The sequence below is a fragment of the Gorilla gorilla genome, chromosome 14 (genome assembly GCF_029281585.2).
Source record: "Gorilla gorilla gorilla isolate KB3781 chromosome 14, NHGRI_mGorGor1-v2.1_pri, whole genome shotgun sequence".
Classification (NCBI taxonomy): Eukaryota; Metazoa; Chordata; class Mammalia; order Primates; family Hominidae; genus Gorilla; species Gorilla gorilla.
In genome coordinates, this window is record NC_073238.2 from 56,415,983 (window position 1) to 56,438,520 (window position 22,538).

Consider the following 22,538-nt stretch of genomic DNA (forward strand, 5'->3'; position numbering starts at 1 on the left):
TACTTTTGCACACACCTAAAATGCCCTTCCCCCATCTCTCGTCATAAACTCCTTCAAGACCCACCTTGGGCCCTTGTCTGGGAACATTGCTTTGACTCCCTCTGAGGCGAGTTGATGCTTCCTTCTCTGGACCACCTGCATAGTACTGTGTATATGTTAGAAATAACACCTGGCTGATGGTAACTAACTTTAATGAGCACATACTATACACCATGCACTAAGTCCTTTAACGTGTTTTTCATTTATTTCTCACAACAACCCTATAAGTTATGTCCTATTGTCATCCCCATTTTACAGATGAATAAATAAAGCCATGAAGAAGTTTAGTAACTTGCCTGAGATCATCCAGCTACTAAGTGGTGGCACCAGGAGGTGAACCCAAGGTTTCTGGCTGCAGGACCTCTGCTCTTTCATAATCATATTATACCGCACCTCCACCATACTTACTATATACAGGGCAGTGTGCACATAACACTGTATTGCAAGTATTAGTGTATGTGCACGTGTCTTGCCTATTATTTGTGAATTCTTTGAGGGCAGGGAACCATGTCACATTCACTTTTGCTCTTTGGGGCTTTGCACATATGCAAAGCTGTGGTGAGAGTAAAATATTCTCTTGTAATTTGTAAGACATGAGAAATATTATTCAAAATGTTAATGAAAATGCACCATTGGCTCTGAATTTCATTTGGTTTTGAATTTCATTTTAATCGTGTCATTGTGCTTCTGCTTCTCTCTAGACCAGTATTAAAGAGGGACAGCTATTGAAGCAAACCAGTTCTTTCCAAAGGTGGAAAAAGCGATACTTCAAACTTCGAGGCCGCACCCTTTACTATGCAAAGGACTCAAAGGTAACTCGCGAGAATACTAGTTTCAAGCATTTGAGGCTATGGATGGATGTAAAATTTTGGTTCTGTAAGCTGTTTTTGTCTTGGAAGCGCACTATAGCATTATGCTCTTATATGAATTCAATATAAATGTGATCTATCGGGGACCCCATCCCAAGCGGGTCTATTTGAGTCAGTCCCATAACAGGTCCCTAAGAATAATCTTTTAGGAAGGCTCTAGTGTAGTTTCATTTCTTTCTTCCTTTCTTCTTCCTTTCCAATTAAAATAAAACATTAAATGTAACCTTATTAGATGTAATAAACGCAACATTCTGGGTTTCCACCTTTTACCTTGTAAATCTTTCCCTGACCATGAGAGAGAGAGAGAGAGAGCTGCTGTAGTTGCTAAGAATTCATGCTCTGTGTTCAGACAAGAGCTCATATCCCACTTCCAGCATATTCCAATGGAGTGGCTGTGGACAGCATGGGTTGCTGAGAGGAGGCTTAAAGGAGAAAATACACATCAAGAGCTTCCATAGTACCTGATTTAAAATAATCACTCCAGTATGCTAGCAATTAGGAATACAAATCATATTGAAATCAAATCAAGACTTAAAATATTTTTTATATAACCATTGAATCAAATAATAATAATATAGTTTTGGGAGAAGCAATTTGTAAAAACTCGTATTTTAGTATTCAAAAATAAATTAAGATTTCTGGCTACTGTGCCAGTTGAATAATTAATTATTTTCATTTTTATAAATGTTTGCTCCTGATATAATTGGTAGGGTTGTACACCAGGAGGTAAAAACAAGCAAACAAACCTAATTCTAAGTTTATGTATCTATAGAAGTAATAACCATGTAAAATAATCTTATTTTACAAGTCATTATGTTCAAAATTGTCCCTCATCTGGCTCCATCCTGATTTTTCACATTTATCTCTAGACAGCATTGGCTATTTGACAGCCTCCAGTTTGGGCTCATGCTACCATCACTAGGATGACTTTTCCTTTTCCATCTGCACTTGACAAAGTTCCCTGTTTTCTGCAAGATCCCCTCAAATAGTCCTTATTCCATGATTCACGAGAGAGAGAGAGTTCAGTTTTCTGCTGGATAAATCATCTGTGACCTTCTATAGCATTTCATTGTATATCTTCTCTTTTAATTGTCTATCTTACCTTAAAGTTAGTTGTGTCTGTTTAATCTCCTGTGCTAGACTGTAGGTTCCTTCCAGTCAACGAACAAGTCTTACAGTCACATTGGTTGAATTGAAGTAGACTAGTTCTACAGTCTACTTCAGTTTCAAGTTCCACTGTCAACTACTTCAAGTTCTAGTTTCCGCAGTTCTTGCGGTGCACCGTTATGCCTGCCTTGCTGGAACAACGCTGAATGAGTATGAACAATGAGTGACTAAAAGTGGGAAGCCTCCATTTATTGACTAGGATTTCCTACTTGCTACTTCCTACTTGCTACCTTGGATGTTAAGAGTATACAAAAAAGGTCATCTGCTACTTGCAAAGCAAATTCATTACCTCATTTGAACGCATAGTTATAGATGAGGAAAATAAGGTTCAGAAGGTTCAGTTACTTGTCGTGAGCTAAGCCAGGACTGGTTCTCAGCTCTCACCTTGCAAACCTGGAAACAATGATATTGCCTCTGCCTCCCTGGCAGAGCTGTTACAAGCTTCAGAGAGATTGCATTGTGCATGTGTATGCCACACACTCGGCAGGTTCCCTGTAAGTGGTAGCTGTTATGCTTCCAGAGAGCACAGCACATTTGCATTGAAACAGTGTTCCCAGGGCATCTTTAAAGTCCTTTTCAGTTGGGGATTTATGGATTAGTTGTACTTTATGCTTTTATTTTTCCTTTCTAGGAAGAAATTGCAGAGAGTACCACCAACTTAACTTTTTTTCCCCATTTTCTATTCCTAATTCCTGTATTGAAAAAATGTATTGAAGAGCATTGAGTTAGGTTTTCCTCTAATGTCTTTGTATGTTTTTTTTCATTAACAGTCTCTGATATTTGATGAAGTTGACCTCTCAGATGCTAGTGTAGCTGAAGCAAGCACGAAAAATGCTAACAACAGCTTCACGGTATGGTTATATTCTGCTAACTCCCTTCTCAAAAGTTATAGAATGACCTTTCTTAAGCGTGTACAGAATGCCCTGTTCAATTACAAACTGTTGCTAACTTATGCATGTTGGAGTTCCTACCAACACAATCAACTTTAAATACACTGTATACTCTAACACCCAGTACCAGTTATGACTCAGTTAACCTGAGGTTAAATATACTTTTAAAAAATTTTATAATTTTTCCCTTTTAATTTTAGTGCTTTAAGTTTTTCACCTCCTTTAAATTAATACTTCAATTAATTCCATTGTTCTTGAATATTTAAGAAGTTTATTTACCTTCAGTCTTAAAAATAATATTTTCTCCATGTAGCCTACTTCCACTCCATTTCACCCAGTTGCCATCGTTCAGGCAGTTGCCATAGTTCAGGTCACTTCTCACTTAGGTGATTCATTCGGCAGCTCTGTTCCAGTTTCTTCTTTTCTGATCACAGATCACATTGCTTAAAAAGACCTCACTGGTTCCACATTGCCTGCAAATGGCATCCCCCAACTCAGTCTTCAGATCTTGTAAGATCATGCCTCAGCATTCTAGTATTACCAGACAATTAATTTGTCCTTCTCTGTCCCACCAGTGCAGCAATTCTACCCGTGCCTATGCTTTTCCTGTTCCCTCTGACTTCAGTGATTCCTCCCCCATCTATCACGGTGGGAATCCTACCAATTCTTCAAAGCTTATTTCAGATAACCCATTTTTTTCCAGCTTCTTTCATTCACAAAGTATGGATTGAGTTCCCACCATGTATTAAGCACAAGAAATTCAGAGGTGAATGTGTATGTATATAATTTCCCTCAAGATATTCCTGACGTCGTTCAGCCCAATTTCATGTGGGCTACTTTTTATAACTACATACTCCCTAGGTCTTCAAAGGTGCATTGTTCTTGCTGTGTTGTCACTCCCATCCACACTCCCAGTCCTCCCTGGAAAGCTACCACTCCTGACAGCAGTGTGCAGTGTCCATCCCCTAGGCATGCCAGAGCAGGGGAGACAGACTGCTAAACAGGTGTACAGCAGTGCCATGATAGAGGTGAGCACTGGTAGGGGTTGGGGGAAGAGAGGACACAAATGAATTCAGATGTTGCCTTATTGATTTATGGGCATGTGGGATAATTCATAGTGTAAATATTCCTCCCCATCTCCCCTGATCCCCAGGGAGAGTTTAGTTTGAGAAGAGGAAAGCCAAGAATAGAGTCCTGGGAAAATGTTAAAATTCAAGGTTTAACCAATAAAGACTGAGAGCATTCTTAAGTAAAGGAGAATCAGGAGTCAGTGATGTTATAAAAACCAAGCAGAAGAGAGTTTCAAGACAGATGCTTTGACACGTCCTGTACTGTAGAGAGGTCAAGTCAAAGAAGAATTGAAAAGTGATGGTTCAATTTGTTAACTTGGAGGTCATTTGGTCCCATTGATGTGAGTAGTTTCAGTGTGGGGCAGGCTGGGGGCAGGCATTAGGCTGTACTGTGAATGCAAAGTGAAAGGCAGGCAGAGACAAGGTAGGTAACTGTTTTCTAAAACCTTGGCTGTTAAAAGGAGAACAGAGATAGCTAGTAAAATGTTTCAGCCAGAAGAGAATTTTAGTTTTGTTGTTGTTCTTTTGTTGTGTTTTAAAAATGATTTTGAATGCATTTATATGAAGAGAGGAGGAATAGTTAGAACCAAAAGTTGAAGACTCAGGAGAGAGAGGGAATGACCGATGAAGCATGATTGCTGAGTAAGCTGACGGGTGTAGGAATCAGAGCGCAGGTTAAGAGATCAGCATTGAACGGGAGACAGAAAGCTTACAGAGGCAGGTGTGACCAGGAAGTTTATATATTTCAAAACCAAATACTGTTTTCTCATTGAAATTGAAGGATAAGGTTATTTGCTGTTAGTGAAAGTTGAGGATGGTTAATAGTGGCTCCTGTAGAAAAAGATAATCGAAACTGAACAGGGACCTATAGATGATTACTAAGTAGTGAGTGGTGTCTACCAAAGATTGGAGATCAAGTTTAGTAATGTCGTTACTCGCTGTGCTTATAACATTTTCTTTAAGTGGGAGTAGAGAACAAACAAATGAATTGATCCAGGGTTGGTGGTTTATAGGGCATATCGGACAGAAAGAGAAAGGGAGAGATTGCTAGATATTTGAGGGATTGTTAACTCATCCATCTCCCTGCTTTTCTCAGTTTTTGAGACTACAATACAAAGAGTAGGGGACAGCTTTGGCTGAACAGGATCCAACAACCACTAAATACAGAGCTTCTGATGAATTGTTGGAGACCTAAGGCCAAAACCTTGCTTATTCCTTCTTTCTTCCACTTGAAGGTGGGGTAGGGTGAGATAGAAAGAACTTCACCAGTCCTACTAGTAGGATTAGCCACTTGCTTTTCCCTGGGCAGTGAAGAATAATCGTCTCTCTGCTGGAGCCTCATGGAGGGTGAATAAGGTTTTCCCCCAATCAACATTTATTTGTTTTTTAATGCTTTTTATTTTTTTAATGACACACAATGATTGTACATATTTGTAGGATACATAGTGATGTTTCGATATATGCAATGTACAGTGATCAGATCAAGGTAATTAGGATATCCATCATCTCAAACATCAACCATTTCTTTGTGTTGCACACATTGAATATTTTCCTGTGGCTGTCTGAAGCTATATAATATGTTATTGTTAACTATAGTCATCCTACGGTGCTATAGAACACTAAAAATTATTCTTCCTATTTAGCTAGAATTTTGTATCCTTTAAGAGTTTAATCTGAAAGAGGGTTTCAGAATTTAAGATTTGAAGCATGCATTAATTTCTGGTGAAGACAAGGTCTAGGGTTTTGGAGTAGGAAATTATTCAAATCCTTATACAGGTCTTGCTTGGCCCTTCAACTGGGCATGTGATCTCTCCTGTAGTGTCTTTCTTACAGAATTTAGCATATGCTGCCTTATACTTAGTTAAGTATTTATTTTTGACCAGGCACAGTGGCTCACACCTGTAATCCCAACACTTTGAGAGGCTGAGGCAGGGGGATTACTTGAGGCCAGGAGTTTGAGACCAGCCTGGGGAACATAGATTCCCATCTCTACAACAAATACAAAAATTAGCTGGGTATGGTGGCATGCACCTATAGTCCCAGCCACTCAGGAGGCTGATTGCTTGAGGAGTTCGAGGCTCTAGTGAGCTATGATCCCAGCCTGGGCAACAGAGTGAGACCCTGTCTAAAAAAAATTTTTTTTTGGCCGGGCGTGATGGCTCACGCCTGTAATCCCAGCACTTTGGGAGGCTGAGGTGGGCGGATCATGAGGTCAGGAGATCGAGACCATCCTGGCTAACATGGTGAAACCCCGTCTTTACTAAAAAAAATACAGAAAATTAGTTGGGCATGGTGGCACGTGCCTGTAGTCCCAGCTACTTGGGTGGCTGAGGCAGGAGAATCGCTTGAACCCAGGAGGTGGAGGTTGCAGTGAGTCGAGATTGCGCCACTGCACTCCAGCCTGGGTGACAGAGCAAGACTTTGTCTCAAAAAAAAAAAAAAAAATTTTTTTTTTTTTACTATTTATTTTTATTATAACCTCCTTGAGGATAGGGACTCTGTCATACCTTTTTAATCTTATGGTGCCTTATCCATAAGTATTTGTTGATTTTAACTAATAAGATGAAAGTTTATTTTAGGCATGAGAAGACTTTTTGTTGAAATATTTTGAAGAAATTTCTTCACTCAACCAAATACTATTTTTTTAGTTTACTGGACTAGAAATATAGGGACTGGTTGGGCACAGTGGCTCACGCCTATAATGCCAGCATTTTGGGAGGCTGGTGGTAGGATCTCATGAAGCCAGGAGTTTGAGACCAGCCTGGGGAACATAGTGAGACACCCCTTCTCTACAAAAAAAATCCAAAAATTAGCCAGGTGTAGTGGTGTGTGCCTGTAGTGCCAGCTATTCTGGAGGCTGAGATGGGAGGATCGCTTGAGCTCTGGAGTTTGAGGTTGCAGTGAGCTATGATTGCACCACTGCTCTCCAGCCTGGACAACAAAGTGATTCCGTGTGTCTAAAACAAAACAAAACAAAATAAAAGAACAAAGAACAAAGAAACAAAAACAAATGTAGGGACTAAAAAGTTAGGCAGATTGCTTAGGGTTTTAGAGCAAATGAATTTGGTAGAACTTTCCAGGGTATAAAATGGAGCAAGAGACATGTTTTCAACCAGTAATTGACAAACCTTCCTCTCTTTAAATATTTAAATATCTTACCTTCCTCAATTATTGTGACTGCTACTGATGCTGTTATTGTGGCTGGTTTGTGTCAGAGGCTAATGGTGTAGTTTGGTGTATTATGGCTGGAGGATCCAGGAATGGCCAAATTCTACTTCATTTCAGCCATCCCTCCTCTTGCTGAAGTTTCTAAGGGTGATATATTGACAAAGTACAATAGTGGGTGGAAACTACATAAATGGTAAATGGAAAATGGAAAACCTGTGCTTTGCCTGAAAAACCCAGTGCTTGAACTCTCTGGTAAAATGGGTTCTAGAGATCAGGGCAGTGATTGACCTAGTCTGGGAAGTTCCTCAGTGTCATTTCCGCGACATTCAGTTGGTATTCAATTGGTATGAATGAGTCACTAAGGCCAGCCACGCTTCAAGGGGGGCCACAGACATTAAGACGGTCGTGTCAAAGGATTTGGGACATGATTTAAAACCTACACACAGTATGATTACTCTTCCTTTCTTGTGCAGTCTCTCACTCCCATCTATGGAGTTAATAACTTTGTTTTTTCAGTTATCTAAATTGCCTCAGGTATTCTATTAGTTTTCTATTGCTGTGTAACAACCAACCACAAACTTAGTGGCTTAAAAAAACAATGCCCATTTATCTCAGTTCTTATAGGCCACACAGTATTACTAGATTCTTCTGCTCCAGGTCTTACAATATAAATAAATAGATATGGGTTGGGCAGGGTGGCTCATGTCTGTAATCCCTGCACTTTGGGAGGCTGAGGTGGGTGGGTCACTTGAGGTCAGGAGTTTGAAACCAGCTTGGCCAACATGGTGAAACCCTGTCTCTACTAAATACAAAAATTTGCTGGGCATGGTGGCTCATGCCTGTAATCCCAGCACTTTGGGAGGCCCAGGCAGGTGGATCGCTTGAGGCTAGGCGAACCCCCCTTGTCTACTAAATATACAAAAATTAGCTGGACGTATTGGTGCATGCCAGCTACTTGGGAGGCTGAGGCAGGAGAATTGCTTGAATCCGGGAAGCGGAGGTTGCAGTGAGCCAAGATCGTGCCACTGCACTCCAGCCTGGGCAACAGGAAAAGACTCTGTCTCTAAAAAAAGAAAGAAACAGATATGACAAATTTATATATATACTTGTATTGACTCAAATTAAGCTAATTTTAGCCATAGTTTGAGTTTATGATTTCACAAGTGTCTTCTGCCATAATAAAACTTACTAACAATGAAAGTATTTTTTTGTGATTTTAGGTGGCAGTGATGCAATCAGGGAATGGAAAAGGACAATTTCTGACAGGATTTAGGTTAATGTTTATTAATATATTTGTAGTTCAAGCCAGGCATGGTGGCTCATGCCTGTAATCCCAACACTTTGGGAGGCTGAGGTGGGAGAATCACTTGAGCCCAAGAGTTCAAGACCAGCCTGGGCAACATGGGGAAACCGCTTCTCTACAAAAAATGAAAAAATTAACTGAGCATCGTGGTGCATGCCTGTAGTCAAAGCTACTCAGGAGGCTGAGGTGGGAGGATCTCTTGAGCGGAGGTTGCAGTAAGGCAAGATCGCACCACTGCACTCCAGTCTGGGTGACAGAGAAAGACCCTGTCTCAAAAAGAAAAAAAAAAAAAAAAAAGAGAGAGAAAAAGAAAAAATAATAATTTATTTGTAGTTTAAGTTCTACCATGGCATTTTCTATGATTGTTAAATCAATAAAATGTTCTTTTTTGTTGTTCATTTAAAAAAATTCATTTTAAAAATTTGATTGCTATCTGCATGGTGTTTTGGAAGTTTCATTTTTATCTTTAACATAGCCCTATGCTGTATGTGAATGTATTCCTCCCAGATGAGGCTAGAGAGAATTGATCTCCTTTTGGTCACACTGGTGCCACCCTGGGAAAGGGCTCCCAGACCTCCTGATGTTTAATCCAAGGCTCTTTCCAATCAGACAGAGTCCTTTCTATCTGGGTAGTGTCTGCCTCTACTGTTCTCTTTCTTCCTCAAACACTGCTCTCTTTTCTCACTAATCATGATATGTCTATCCCCAGATTTTTTTTTATTTACCCAATTTGTAGAGGATAGGAGCTTAGACCATGAAAGTCATAAACAGCCTGGGTTTGGGTCCTGACTTGGCTACATCCAGTTATGTGACCTTGGACAAATGGGTTAACCTTTCTAAATCCCAGTTTCCTCAACAGTCATTGAGAATAACAAGAGTACCTGCCTCATAGCATTATAAGGATTAAATTAAATGTGACAATACACCACAATACCTGCAGTTTAATAAAAGTGGCAGTTATTCTCCCGAGTTTATCGTCTCCCTATTTCCAAGTAGCAGTATGTTGCCAATTCCTGAAAGTTTGGGAATTTGGAAGAAGAATGTGGATGAACTTTATCTTGAGAAAACATTCCATGCTGCTTATCTTTCAGAGATATAGCAAAGATTTATTTCCACTTTTATCTCATATTAATAACTATGACTGGGAATAATAAATGAAATTATAATCTGACCATGTTAGGTAAATGTTATTTGCGAAAGAAGAGCTATTTAATGATATGAAAGTCATCACAATCAAATGGTATATGTTAACCTTTCAAAGCATGCTGTTCAAATGACTGTTTTCTTTAAATTTTAATGAAGATTAGGCTAAATCTTAAATGAATCACAATTTAAAGAAATTAGTGTACTGGTATTGTTAAAACTTCTTATGGAAGTTTGCTAGAGAAAGTAGCATGTGTTTTTTATTTGTTTGTTTGAAGTAGAAAGAAATACATAGGTAATTTATTTTGTTTATTTAACCACCTGTAACATTTTCAGGGGGCAGTCTGTAGGTGTGTGTGAAATTTCATGGGTACGGCACACCCACATGGGCTTACTCGGTTGATGAAACACAGGCACCCTCTGGTAACACTTATATTTAGAACTAAATGATCACTGGAAGAAAAAGGGATTTTAGTTCAGGGGTCCCTTGCCACAGCAGATGTGAGTAAAGTTTATTAGCATTAGATTATGATTCTTTCTGCGAGGGTTTAAAAGGTCTACATAAAAAGACACCAATAAACATGAGAACATACTCTTATGGCACATCAAATATCAGAAATTATGCATTCATAATATAATTGAAATGAGCAGAGTGGGTTTTAGTGGTACAGAACAAAATGTTCTTAAGAATTCCTTTAATGTTTCCTTTCTATTTATTCCGCTTTTCCCTTAGCTTCCTCTCAGTTAATATAGTTTACTTCATCTCTCTCTTAGAGGGAGATCACATCCTTTGAACTTAAAAAGCTGTCAGTTTATTTTTCTCCATTAATCTATCAATATTTACTTACAAAGGCAATAACTAAAAGCTACTTTCTTTTCATATCACTTGTGAATGCACACACACAAAAGGTATTTAGATTATCACCTGAATAATCACTGACAAGTAAGTTGCCTACCTTATTTGATATTTGTTGTAACTATTATATTTCTGTTCTGAATGCTTTATGTCTGATAACTCATTCAATTCTTTAGATGAATCCTAGAGTGTAAGAATTATTGTGATTCCCATTTGATAGATGAAGAATCTGAAACAGAGAGGCTAACATCTAATAATATAATGACTAGAATCTGAACCTGTCCACATCATCTGGCTTCAATTTGTATCTTCATGACTTTGCTATGCTGCGTCTTTATTGTGGAGTTTTAAATAAATGTGGTTTAGGTAGTATTCCTCTAACTGGTTATTACATGTTCAGTTGTTTTTTCTACAAGTCAAGCAGAGTCTTATGCTGCATCATCAGATGAATAGCAAGCACTTGCTGGTCAGACTACAAATTTAGAATATTTCATTGTATTTTGGCACTGTACTTTAAAGAGAAATGTTGACTAAAGAGCCCACAGAGGATGGTAACCAATATTATAAAAAAGGTCTGGGAATCCTGGGATTGATTGGCATTTAAGGGCACTCTTTATTTTAAAACTTTGGAAAAATGTGACAGATGTATTTTTAATATTTGAGGCGTTATCATATAGGAGAGGCTGTAGACAGGTTTTGTGTTACTGCAGTGCGCAGGACCCGTGGTTGAATTCGTGGAGGAATAATTCAAGCTCAGTATAACAGAGAACTTTCTAACTTGAGTCATCTGATAGAACAGGCCCCTTGTGAGGTAATAGCTCTTCCGATTATTAGAAATCTTTAGTCATCTCATTCCCTGTGAGCTGAAAGGGGCCTTCAAGAAGAGAGTTCTCAGAGCAGACTCAGCTTCAGGTGCTGAAATGAATTTCTCAAGGTTAGATGGCTAATAGCAGGGCACAGCTAATATGGAATTCAGGGCTCTCAGCTCTTAATATTTGTTGGTAATAGGCAAAGAAGAGTGTTAGAGACTGCTGGGCACTATGCTAGACACTTTACATATGGAGGCCCATTATACCACACAGCAAGAGCTAAATGACCATCTTTCTAGCATGCAGTTGGGGAGATCTTTGCACAGCGTGTGCATGTGAGAGGGGGTGAGGAGAGATGGTGGAAACTGAAATTTCCTTGCAGATGCAAAGACTGTGTCTTCTTTACCACTGAATCCTCAAGGCTAACACAGTGCCTGGCACAGAGGGAAAGCTAATAAATATTTGTTGAATAAATGAAGGGATATATCCTTGTTGGATGAATAAATTAGTGACATTTGTAAACTGTAGTGGGTTTTTTTGGACAAAAAGTATTAGGTCATGTTTTGGCTTAGAGAACAGTTTTCTAATCCCTCCCTATGATATTGTTTTATATATATTATACCCATAAATTCTTGCACCCTCATTGAAATATTTATGTAATGACTTGACTATTTTATACCATGTTTACAAACATGATTCTTGCCTTTCATTAATCATTGCAGTGGTCCCACCTTTGCTTACATAATTGTTAGATGACTGATAGCAGCAAACCTCATATTTTAACATTTATATTAGTTAAAATATTTTATAGCACTCTAAAATGATGCCATATTAATGCAATTTAAGTGGTTGTGTTTTTTGCCTTTTAAAACTGATTTAAGTACAATTTAGATGGCTTTATACTCTGAAAGCTGATAATTTATGTTAAGTTTAAAATTCATATTCCTTTTTCTATATCTTAGAAATTAGGGGCTTTTAGAAATGAAATATCTTATCTTTGTTTCTGTGGATGTTTCGTATTTATCTTTTTATTTAGTGATATAGCATCTTTTCCAAGACTAACCCAGAGAAATAGCTCTTAAGGTTATTATCGGCTTCCTCACACCAAAGTCCTAGGGTGTTAGAAACCATTGGTCGTTTTGTAGCTAGACGAAAATCTTGGGGTGAAGATAAGATGTGGAAGAAGAACAGAACCTGCGTCTCCACCTTCACTAGTAGCCTTCCAGAAATCTTTCAAATGGGCTTTCTAAAGTAAGGCAAGACCCAGTGAGCATGTCCTCGGTTCTTCTGCCAACTCTGGAGCTCTGGGAACCTAGGACTTGCTTGCAAAATCAGACCAGGGGAGTCCCAGGACATAGGTCAGTTTCATCAAAGGGTCCAAGGTGGTTAATAGACACTATCAACAGGTTGGGAGAGGGCACTTGTCATCCAAAGAGCTGTGTCGGACTTTCAGTCAGGGTGTCATGATCATTTGCCGTGCCTGGTGTTACCATGTTCCCCTTGCCCTTACTGAAGATCCATGACTCGGAAAACATAGTGCTCCTGCTCAGTAACCTTCAACCTGCTGCCTCCAGTACTTTTTCTGTCCTAGTCTGTTGCACAGCAGCCCACTCCCCATCTATCTGTCCACTGCCAGGACTGCCCTTAGAATTCATTCATTCATTTATTTAACAAATATTTATCAAAGAGTTCATTATATATAGCAGGCATTTGTGCTAGATTCTGGGTATACAGTGCTAAATAAAAAAATTGGCCACTGAGTACCAAAGTTTTAAAAAGTTTTTGCTTGAATTTAAACAAATTTAAAGGCTATGCTGCCTGCCTTCAGGGATAGGTCCCTGTCTTTAAAGTATGTGGCCTTGTGAATAGGGTTATTTGGATACCAAAAACGAGGAACTCGCCTCCCAACTGGGACTGGAAACTATGCCATCACAGGGGCCCAGGTTATAGGAAGGAGGGGACGGAATTACAATCTTCTTAGAACTTGAGGCCCAGACCATTCAGGATTCCATAAACAAACTTCTGTGACACTAGTTCATCTGCTCTTCTCCACAAACATGCCCCCACCCAGTATTTCTGAGGCCAAACCCTGGCCACTGTGTAGAACTTTTTATCCCTGAGTCTGAATATCCATGTTTTATGAAGCTGATTTCCTAGGTGGCCTTTAGCCTTTGGCATCTTGTGGATTGCCAGTGGCAGACTGCTGTCACATGAAAAGCTTGGCCGGTTATAACCTTGTATCATGGAGGACTGACCTTCCCAGTGTGTGTGCCACGTTGTAGCTCCCAGTGCATGGCCATGTGCTGTGCCGCCTCCTGGTCTTGGGGCTGGTTATAAATCTGCAGTTCACTCATGTGTTCCTATACAAGGCCTTTTACAGACTCCGAATAGATGGTCCTGAGCTGATACTGTCATTGTCACCATGATCCTGGAGACACAGCCTGTAGCTGTGTGGAAGTAAACTTCTAAAACCTGTCTCTTCTGAGAGTTACTGCATGAAAACAGGCAAGGATGGGTCAAGTTTTGGACCAGCAGCCCAAGTTCCACCAACTGCTCTGTTATACAGAGGTTTCTAAGCTATGCAGAGTGCTATGAAGCGGTTATTCTTCTTTTGCCCACCTGACTGATATACCGATGTACTTTTTGAAGAAGGGCAATGGAATTTACCTAGACGTCACTGTGGTCTTGATGTGGCTGAAGTGTTTCGTTGAAGGCTCTTTAGTCCTGTACTCATTTAGATTGACTCTCACTTCTGGTCCCTTTTTGTGGTGCAGACTAAAGCCTCAAACTCTGTAAAAGACAATGGCTTGTCTCATGTAAGTACCTGGAATAGGGGCCTAATACGGGAAAATAAGCTACTGGCAGTAAAAAATTTTAATATTTTTATTTATTTTTTATTTTTTTATTTTTATTTTTATTATACTTTAAGTTTTGGGGTACTTGTGCACAACGTGCAGATTAGTTACATATGTATACATGTGCCATGGTGGTGTGCTGAACCCATTAACTCATCATTTACATTAGGTATATCTCCTAATGCTATCCCTCCCCCCTCCCACCAACCCCACAACAGGCCCCAGTGTGTGATGTTCCCCTTCCTGTGTCCATGTGTTCTCATTGTTCAATTCCCACCTATGAGTGAGAACATGCAGTGTTTGGTTTTTTGTCCCTGAGATAGTTTGCTGAGAATCATGGTTTCCAGCTTCATCCATGTCCCTACAAAGGACATGAACTCATCATTTTATATGGCTGCATAGTATTCCATGGTGTATATGTGCCACATTTTCTTAATCCAGTCTATCATTGTTGGACATTTGGGTTGGTTTCAAGTCTGCTATTGTGAATAGTGCTGCAGCAAACATACATGTGCATGTGTCTGTATAGCAGCATGATTTATAATCCTTTGGGTATATACACAGTAATGGGATGGCTGGGTCAAATGGCATTTCTGGTTCTAGATTCCTGAGGAATCACTACACTGACTTCCACAACGGTTGAACTAGTTTACAGTCCCACCAACAGTGTAAAAGTGTTCCTATTTCTCCACATCCTCTCCAGCACCTGTTGTTTCCTGACTTTTTAATGATCGCCATTGTAACTGGTGTGAGATGGTATCTCATTGTGGTTTTGATTTGCATTTCTCTGATGGCCAGTGATGATGAGCATTTTTTCATGTGTCTTTTGGCTGCATAAATGTCTTCTTTTGAGAAGTGTCTGTTCATATCCTTCGCCTACTTTTTGATGGGGTTGTTTGTTTTTTTCTTGTAAGTTTGTTTGAGTTCATTGTAGATTCTGGATATTAGCCCTTTGTCAGATTAGTAGATTGCAAAAATTTTCTCCCATTCTGTAGGTTGCCTCTTCACTCTGATGGTAGTTTCTATTGCTGTGCAGAAGCTCTTTAGTTTAATTAGATCCCATTTGTCAATTTTGGCTTTTGTTGCCATTGCTTTTGGTGTTTTAGACATGAAGTCCTTGCCCATGCCTATGTCCTGAATGGTAATGCCTAGGTTTTCTTCTAGGGTTTTTCTCGTTTTAGGTCTAACATTTAAGTCTTTAATCCATCTTGAATTAATTTTTGTATAAGGTGTAAGGAAGAGATCCAGTTTCAGCTTTCTACATATGGCTAGCCAGTTTTCCCAGCACCATTTATTAAATAGGGAATCATTTCCCCATTTCTTGTTTTTGTCAGGTTTGTCAAAAATCGAATGGTTGTAGATATGTGGCATTATTTCTGAGGGCTCTGTTCTGTTCCATTGGTCTATATGTCTGTTTTGGTACCAGTACCATGCTGTTTTGGTTACTGTAGCCTTGTAGTATAGTTTGAAGTCAGGTAGCATGATGCCTCCAGCTTTGTTCTTTTGGCTTAGGATTGACTTGGCGATGCGGGCTCTTTTTTGGTTCCATATGAACTTTAAAGTAGTTTTTTCCTATTCTGTGAAGAAAGTCATTGGTAACTTGATGGGGATGGCATTGAATCTATAAATTACCTTGGGCTGTATGGCCATTTTCATGATATTGATTCTTCCTACCCATGAGCATGGAATGTTCTTCCATTTGTTTGTATCCTCTTTTATTTCATTGAGCAGTGATTTGTAGTTCTCCTTGAAGAGGTCCTTCATGTCCCTTGTAAGTTGGATTCCTATGTATTTTATTCTCTTTGAAGCAATTGTGAACGGGAGTTCACTCATGATTTGGCCCTCTGTTTGTCTGTTATTGGTGTATAAGAATGCTTGTGATTTTTGCACATTGATTTTGTATCCTGAGACTTTGCTGAAGTTGCCTATCAGCTTAAGGAGATTTTGGGCTGAGACGATGGGGTTTTCTAGATATGCAATCATGTCATCTGCAAACAGGGACAGTTTGACTTCCTCTTTTCCTAACTGAATACTGTTTATTTCCTTCTCCTGCCTAATTGCCCTGGCCAGAACTTCCAACACTATGTTGAATAGGAGTGGTGAGAGAGGGCATCCCTGTCTTGTGCCAGTTTTCAAAGGGAATGCTTCCAGTTTTTGCCCATTCAGTATGATATTGGCTGTGGGTTTGTCATAAATAGCTCTTATTATTTTGAGATACATCCCATCAATACCTAATTTTTTGAGAGTTGTTAGCATGAAGTGTTGTTGAATTTTGTCAAAGGCCTTTTCTGCATCTGTTGAGATAATCATATGGTTTTTGTTGTCGGTTCTGTTTATATGCTGGATTACATTTATTGATTTGCATATATTGAACCAGCCTTGCATCCCAGGGATGAAGCCCACTTGATCACGGTGGATAAGCTTTTTGATATGCTGCTGGATTTGGTTTGCCAGTATTTTATTGAGGATTTTTGCATTGATGTTCATCAGGGATATTGGTCTAAAATTCTCTTTTTTTGTCTTGTCTCTGCCAGGCTTTGGTATCAGGATGATGCTGGCCTCATAAAATGAGTTAGGGAGGATTCCTTCTTTTTCTATTGATTGGAATAGTTTCAGAAGGAATGGTACCAGCTCCTCCTTGTACTCTGGTAGAATTCAGCTGTGAATCCGTCTGGTCCTGGACTTTTTTTGGTTGGTAAGCTATTAATTATTGCCTCAATTTCAGAGCCTGTTATTGGTCTATTCAGAGATTCAACTTCTTCCTGGTTTCATCTTGGGAGGGTGTATGTGTTGAGGAATTTATCCATTTCTTCTAGATTTTCTAGTTTATTTGCATAGAGGTGTTTATAGTATTCTCTGATGGTAGTTTGTATTTCTGTGGGATTGGTGGTGATATCCCCTTTATCATTTTTTATTGCGTCTATTTGATTCTTCTCTCTTTTTTTCTTTATTAGTCTTGCTAGCGATCTATCAATTTTGTTGATCTTTTGAAAAATCCACCTCCTGGATTCATTGATTTTTTTGAAGGGTTTTTTGTGTCTCTATTTCCTTTAGTTCTGCTCTGATCTTAGTTGTTTCTAACATTACAATTAAAAGAACTAGAGAAGCAAGAGCAAACACATTCAAAAGCTAGCAGAAGGCAAGAAATAACTAAAAAAATTTTTTTAATTCCCACTATAAATATCTGGATATTAGCAAAAGAGAGTCTGATACACAATAACCATCTCATTGATACAGCAGAGCTCTGAAGAGTTTTAATATCTTGACAGTTCTGTCCTGGCTAGCATGATGGAGTTCTGTTTGCTAAGATTTTTTATGTTCCATAACCTCCTTGAAAGCCAGAATCTTTGGTGTTAACTACAGTTTCTTAACTGTACCTGTTAAGATATAAGGTATAGTAGGGAGGCATGGTGCTCAAACTCTCTGGAAAATCCCAGAGATGTTTGCAACCCTATGCCTCGTGAACAACCCAAGCCTGGTGTAGTCCTGAATCACCCTGAAGAGGCCCCCAGTGATGTGCACGAAAATCTTAGGGTGAAGGTAAGGGGTTCAGTGGGCCAGACCTGGTGGCTCATGCCTGTAATCCTAGCATGTTGGAAGGCCGAGGTGGGTGGATCACCTGAGGCCTGGAGTTAGAGACCAGCCTGGCCAACATGGTGAAACCCCTTCTCTACTAAAAATACAAAAATAGGCAGGGCATGGTGGCACATGCCTGTAATTCCAGCTACTCAGGAGGTGGAGACAGGAGAATTGCTTGAACCCTGGAGGCAGAGATTGAGCTGAGATCGTGCCACTGCACTCTTGCTTGGGTGGTAGAGTGAGACTGTGTCTCAAAAAAAAAACAAAAGAAAAAAAGAAAGGGGTTCCATGTCCATCACACGTGATCTTATTGACAACTCCAGAATTGGGCTTTACGTCCTGTATGAAATGCTTTAAAAATATGAACACATTGTTATACCTCACAGATTTTAGTTCCATTAGACAGTAAAATCACAGTAACCAAGTAAAAGCCCACCCTTTTAAATAGGATTTAGTCTAGCCTGGCCATTCCTAGTGAATCCTTATTACCTTCAAGTGAGAAGAAAGCTCACCTAGAACAGTGTTGCAGCTAGCAGTGATTAAAGTGCTTGTGCCATGGCATTGATTCTTGCAGTCACTAGGTTGATTGTCTTTAATGGATGAGAGAGGATTAGCAATTTTGATTCCCCTTTGCATTTTAGTCTTACATAAGGATTTAATTTCCAACAAGAAAATCATGAAATTAGTTTCTGGCAAAAAGAGATTTTCTATTTACTGGTTTCTGCCTTATACATTTTTGTGGTCTCTGGATCCAGTTTAAGCTTCGCTGAGCCCAAATCTCAATTTATGAAGGCAAAGGTAGGTTTGTACTTATGAGAGACAAATGACAATCTAGTCAGCAACAGACAAGGGAAGTCAGAAGCAAGATCTTCCTGTTGACAGCAGATAGGTTGAGTGTTATCTAGTTGGAGATTTTATTTTTTAGTTGTTTATTTTGTTGGTTGCCACAGGTTGAGACTTGCTGGTAGCACATCTAAGGTCTTTGGGACAATCCTGGAACTCAGGGTTGGGGTGGAGGGTTGGCCAGCTGTCAGGATGCTCTCGGAACCTTCTGGTAAGCTGCTCCCACTGAGATGGAACTCAAGGCAGAAGTTAGTCTTTGTATCTTGGAAATAAACAGATTAGTAGTAAGAAACTATTAAAGAGAGCTGACATCTTAGAAGGTGTGGCTACACAACAGCCCTGGCCCTTGACATCAGGACTTGGTAAGGCCAAGACATCAGCGATGTCTTTCCACTGATCCAAACAGCAGGCAATGCCCAGTGATGTAGTTTGTTGGAATCAGTTGGTAGGGTTTCTTGTTGGTAGGGGATGTTTTGACATACTTCGTTAATGCTTTGTAATAATCTAGCATAACACTATTTAGTATGAAATGTCTGACAGTAGTTAGCTACTGGGGGAGTAACTAGCAGCCACATAGGCCTAATATTTCAAGTGGCAAGAGTCACAGCATTTCATGTTTGTAAGAGCAGTAGGCTGAGTGTTTGGCCTTTGTGGTCTGGTTTCTGCACAAATTTTGGTCATTTTATTTTTCAAAATTCTGCCAGTAAAGGGTGCTAATAATAACTAATTTTTCCCAGTTACTCAACAAGATTATTAGAGCTGCCCCATTTGTTGGAACCATAATGTGAGAAAAGCTGTCAGTACAAAGCAGTTAATCCTTCTCCCTTTGGAGCCTTTGTAAGAGTTCAGATTCTGGGGAGGCTTTTTTTTTTTTTGTACAGGTAAAGTATTCATATGAATATACTTTAGATTGCATGGACTTTTTTAGGAAAATGTAGAATCATGTCCACCAGCAAGGACAGATGTGACTATCCTCAAAATGACTGTAGATAAACTTCTAAAAGGCGTTAACATGAAGTTTAACACAATATCAGGACACACACGTTATAGGACAGAGTGTAAAGAAAGGTTTTCAAGTCTTTAGATTCATCAGTGCCTTCACTACTATCATTATCTGGAATCAGCAGGCGTACTGAAGTGTGCCATTTATGTGTACAAAGACAAGTATACAAGGATATGATTGCACATTGTAATAGCAAAAGATTGGAAACAACCCAAATGCACAAGTTAGAGACTGGTTGGAGTAGATTGTGAAATATATCATGCAATGGAATGTTATGCAGCCATTAAAAAGATGAATGAGTTCTGTCTGTAACAATACATACCAAACTTCAAGTTTTATTCAGTAGGAAAAGCCAGATGGGAAACAGTATGAATTGTAAGATGTTACTCTGTGTGTGTTTGTGTGTGTGCACACATGCATGCATTTAAACCTCAACAGAGCATATAGTTGTTGTATGTGGATAGAATATCCCTGGAGAGAAACACAAGAAGATAAATAGTTGCCTTCAGTAAAGGAAATCAGTAGCTGGGGGCAGGCTTAGGAGGGATATGTGCTTTTCATTCTAAATACATTTTGAATTTTGTATCATAAATGTTTATTGCCTATTCAGAATTTTTAAAAATGCTACATGGGACCCACCTTCTGGAATGCATTTGATAGGAGTGATGGATTCAGCAGGAAGACCACCTTAGACACTGTCAGGATGTTCAGGGAAACCAGGATAAGGACACAGATTAGCTTGTCTGCACTGGGAAGGAAGGAAGGGCTAGATGAGAGACTTTGTGCACAAGGACTGGAGAGCTGTGTGGCCGAAGGGAGGGGAGAAGGAGAGGAGGAAGTGAATGTGGAGTTACTGATTTGGGGAGGATTGGTATATAAATGATGCCTTTAATTAAGAGTTGAAAATGGGAATAAAAGCAGGTTGGTAGTGGGGGTTGTGAAAAGAAGACTTCAGGTCCAGACATAGTGAATTTGAAGTGATGTGAGATACCCTGGTGATGTCTTGCAGTCAATTCAGAGAACAGCTTTAAACACTATTAAAATGGCTTAAAGTACTTTTTTGGTATCATTTTCATAGTTCTTTTGAAGTTTTTAGCATACTCAAATATCTTTTCCATTCCTTAAGTATGATTATGGTGTAATGGAAAATTTAGGTTTTAAAAATATTTTAGTTTTGTGGTGATCAATACAAAACAAGATAATTATTTTGTTTTGAAATTTCCCATTACATATGTGTCTTGTACAAAGCCATTTACCGTTATAAACTAAAAGAGCTTGTGCCAAGGGAATGAGACTAATGGATTGTTCCAATCTCTGGTACAGTCGGAAAATATTAAATGAATGGTAAAACATTTAATGTGTCCATTAACTAATACTGCTAATTTACAGTGGGAGTGTGTGTGAAAGCCTACATAAATAATTTCTGAAGTCACTGTGATCCCTGTAATTACAATTAATACTGAAAAAACTTCTCAATTTCCCATGTGCGTTGTAATAGTTCCAAAACAATGCCCTGTGTTAATATATATCTTGTAAATATTTTGTTCTCGGAAGGTGCCTGGCTTACATAGACTTGCCTATGTGAGTGAATGAAGTCATTATTACTATTATTATTACTAGCCAGAACTTTCGCATTTCCTTTCTTGCTCACCATTTAAAAATGCACAGTAAGGTATAAGGCTGAGATGCAACTGTGCAGCAGCCCTCAATATTGTTCTTAAGGGGAGAAAAAGTGAGCAGCACGTGCAGTCTTTTCTGCCTGTCCTTTCAGGATAATGTCAGTAAATTCTTTGCCATTCCTTCATTCTCTCATAGATGGCTAGGGAGGAAGGCAGATATAGTTTCAAATCTTACCTACACATCGTGACCTTGGACAAGTTGCAAACCTTTCTAAGCCTTAAGGTCCTCCCAGCAAAGGACTGCTTGCCACTCTTTGAATTATGTGGATGAAATGAGATGATATACCTGGCCTGTTATAATTACTCCATAAATGGTAAATCTTAGTATTTTGGACTTGTGAAATGATTTCAACTCCAAACACGAATAATGGAGTCATCTAAACCCTCCCTCATGGTCACTCCTCACAATGAGTTAGCAAGTCCCATGAATTCTACCTCCTAAAAATCTGTGGAATCCTTTTTTATCTCTGTCAGCTGCTGAAATCTTCATGGAGTGCTCCTATGCACAGCAGCCTCACTGCACCCCTAACTCATGCCCTGCCACGCCTTTCCTGCCATTTAATAAGAGTCTCCCACCACGGCTTTCCACTACCAAGTGGACCATCTACACTGCTGCCCTGCCAGTTATCTTCCTAAAATGAGTATCTGGTTTGTGTCTCTTCCTGGCTTAAAGCCCTTTAGTAGCCATGCTCTGTCACTTTTAGGATCAAATCTGTACTCTTTAGTGCGGTTAAAAGGTTCCTCATAATTGCCCCTCTGATTTTATTTTCCATTTGCTGCCCATGGTTGTCACATCACACTATTTACAATACCCAGCCCCTGCCTGATCTCTCTTCTTCAATGTGTTCGTGTATCCCTTGGCTTACAGTATCCATGCCTTCTCCTTCTCCCTCCTTGTGGCTTCTTCCCCGCAGACATACACAGGAAACCTTACTTGGCCTTCCCACCCACAACCCCTCCCGCCCCCCTTTTTTGTTTTTTGAGACAAGTCTCACTCTTGCCTGGGCTGGAATGCAGTGGCGTGATCATAGCTCACTGTAGCCTCAATCTCCTGGGCTCAGGTGATCATCCTGCTTCAGCTTTCCCAGGCATATGCCACCATGCCAGGCTAATTTTTGAGTTTTTGTAGAGATGGGGCCTTGTGATATTGCCCAGGCTGGTCTCAAACTTCTGGCCTCAAGTAGTCTTCCCACGTTGGCCTCCTAAATTGCTGGGATTACAGACATGAGGCATCGCTCCTGACCTCTTCCTCCCTTCTTTTTTGA

General features: G+C 39.5%; 1 protein-coding gene across 8 annotated transcripts in view; it reads left to right on the forward strand.

The window, feature by feature from the left end:
- DGKH (diacylglycerol kinase eta) overlaps window positions 1-22,538 on the forward strand; it is a 204,330-nt gene that overhangs the window by 86,208 nt on the left and 95,584 nt on the right. For 6 of the 8 annotated variants that reach the window (XM_055360050.2, XM_055360053.2, XM_055360051.2 and 3 more), the window contains exons 3-4: window positions 741-851; window positions 2,846-2,926. In XM_055360050.2, coding sequence (XP_055216025.1) covers window positions 741-851; window positions 2,846-2,926 — 192 coding nt within the window. Of the gene's footprint in view, window positions 1-740; window positions 852-2,845; window positions 2,927-10,589; window positions 11,440-22,538 lie in introns of those variants that run through there. The other 2 variants (XM_055360057.2, XM_055360055.2) reach the window with 2 other exon arrangements.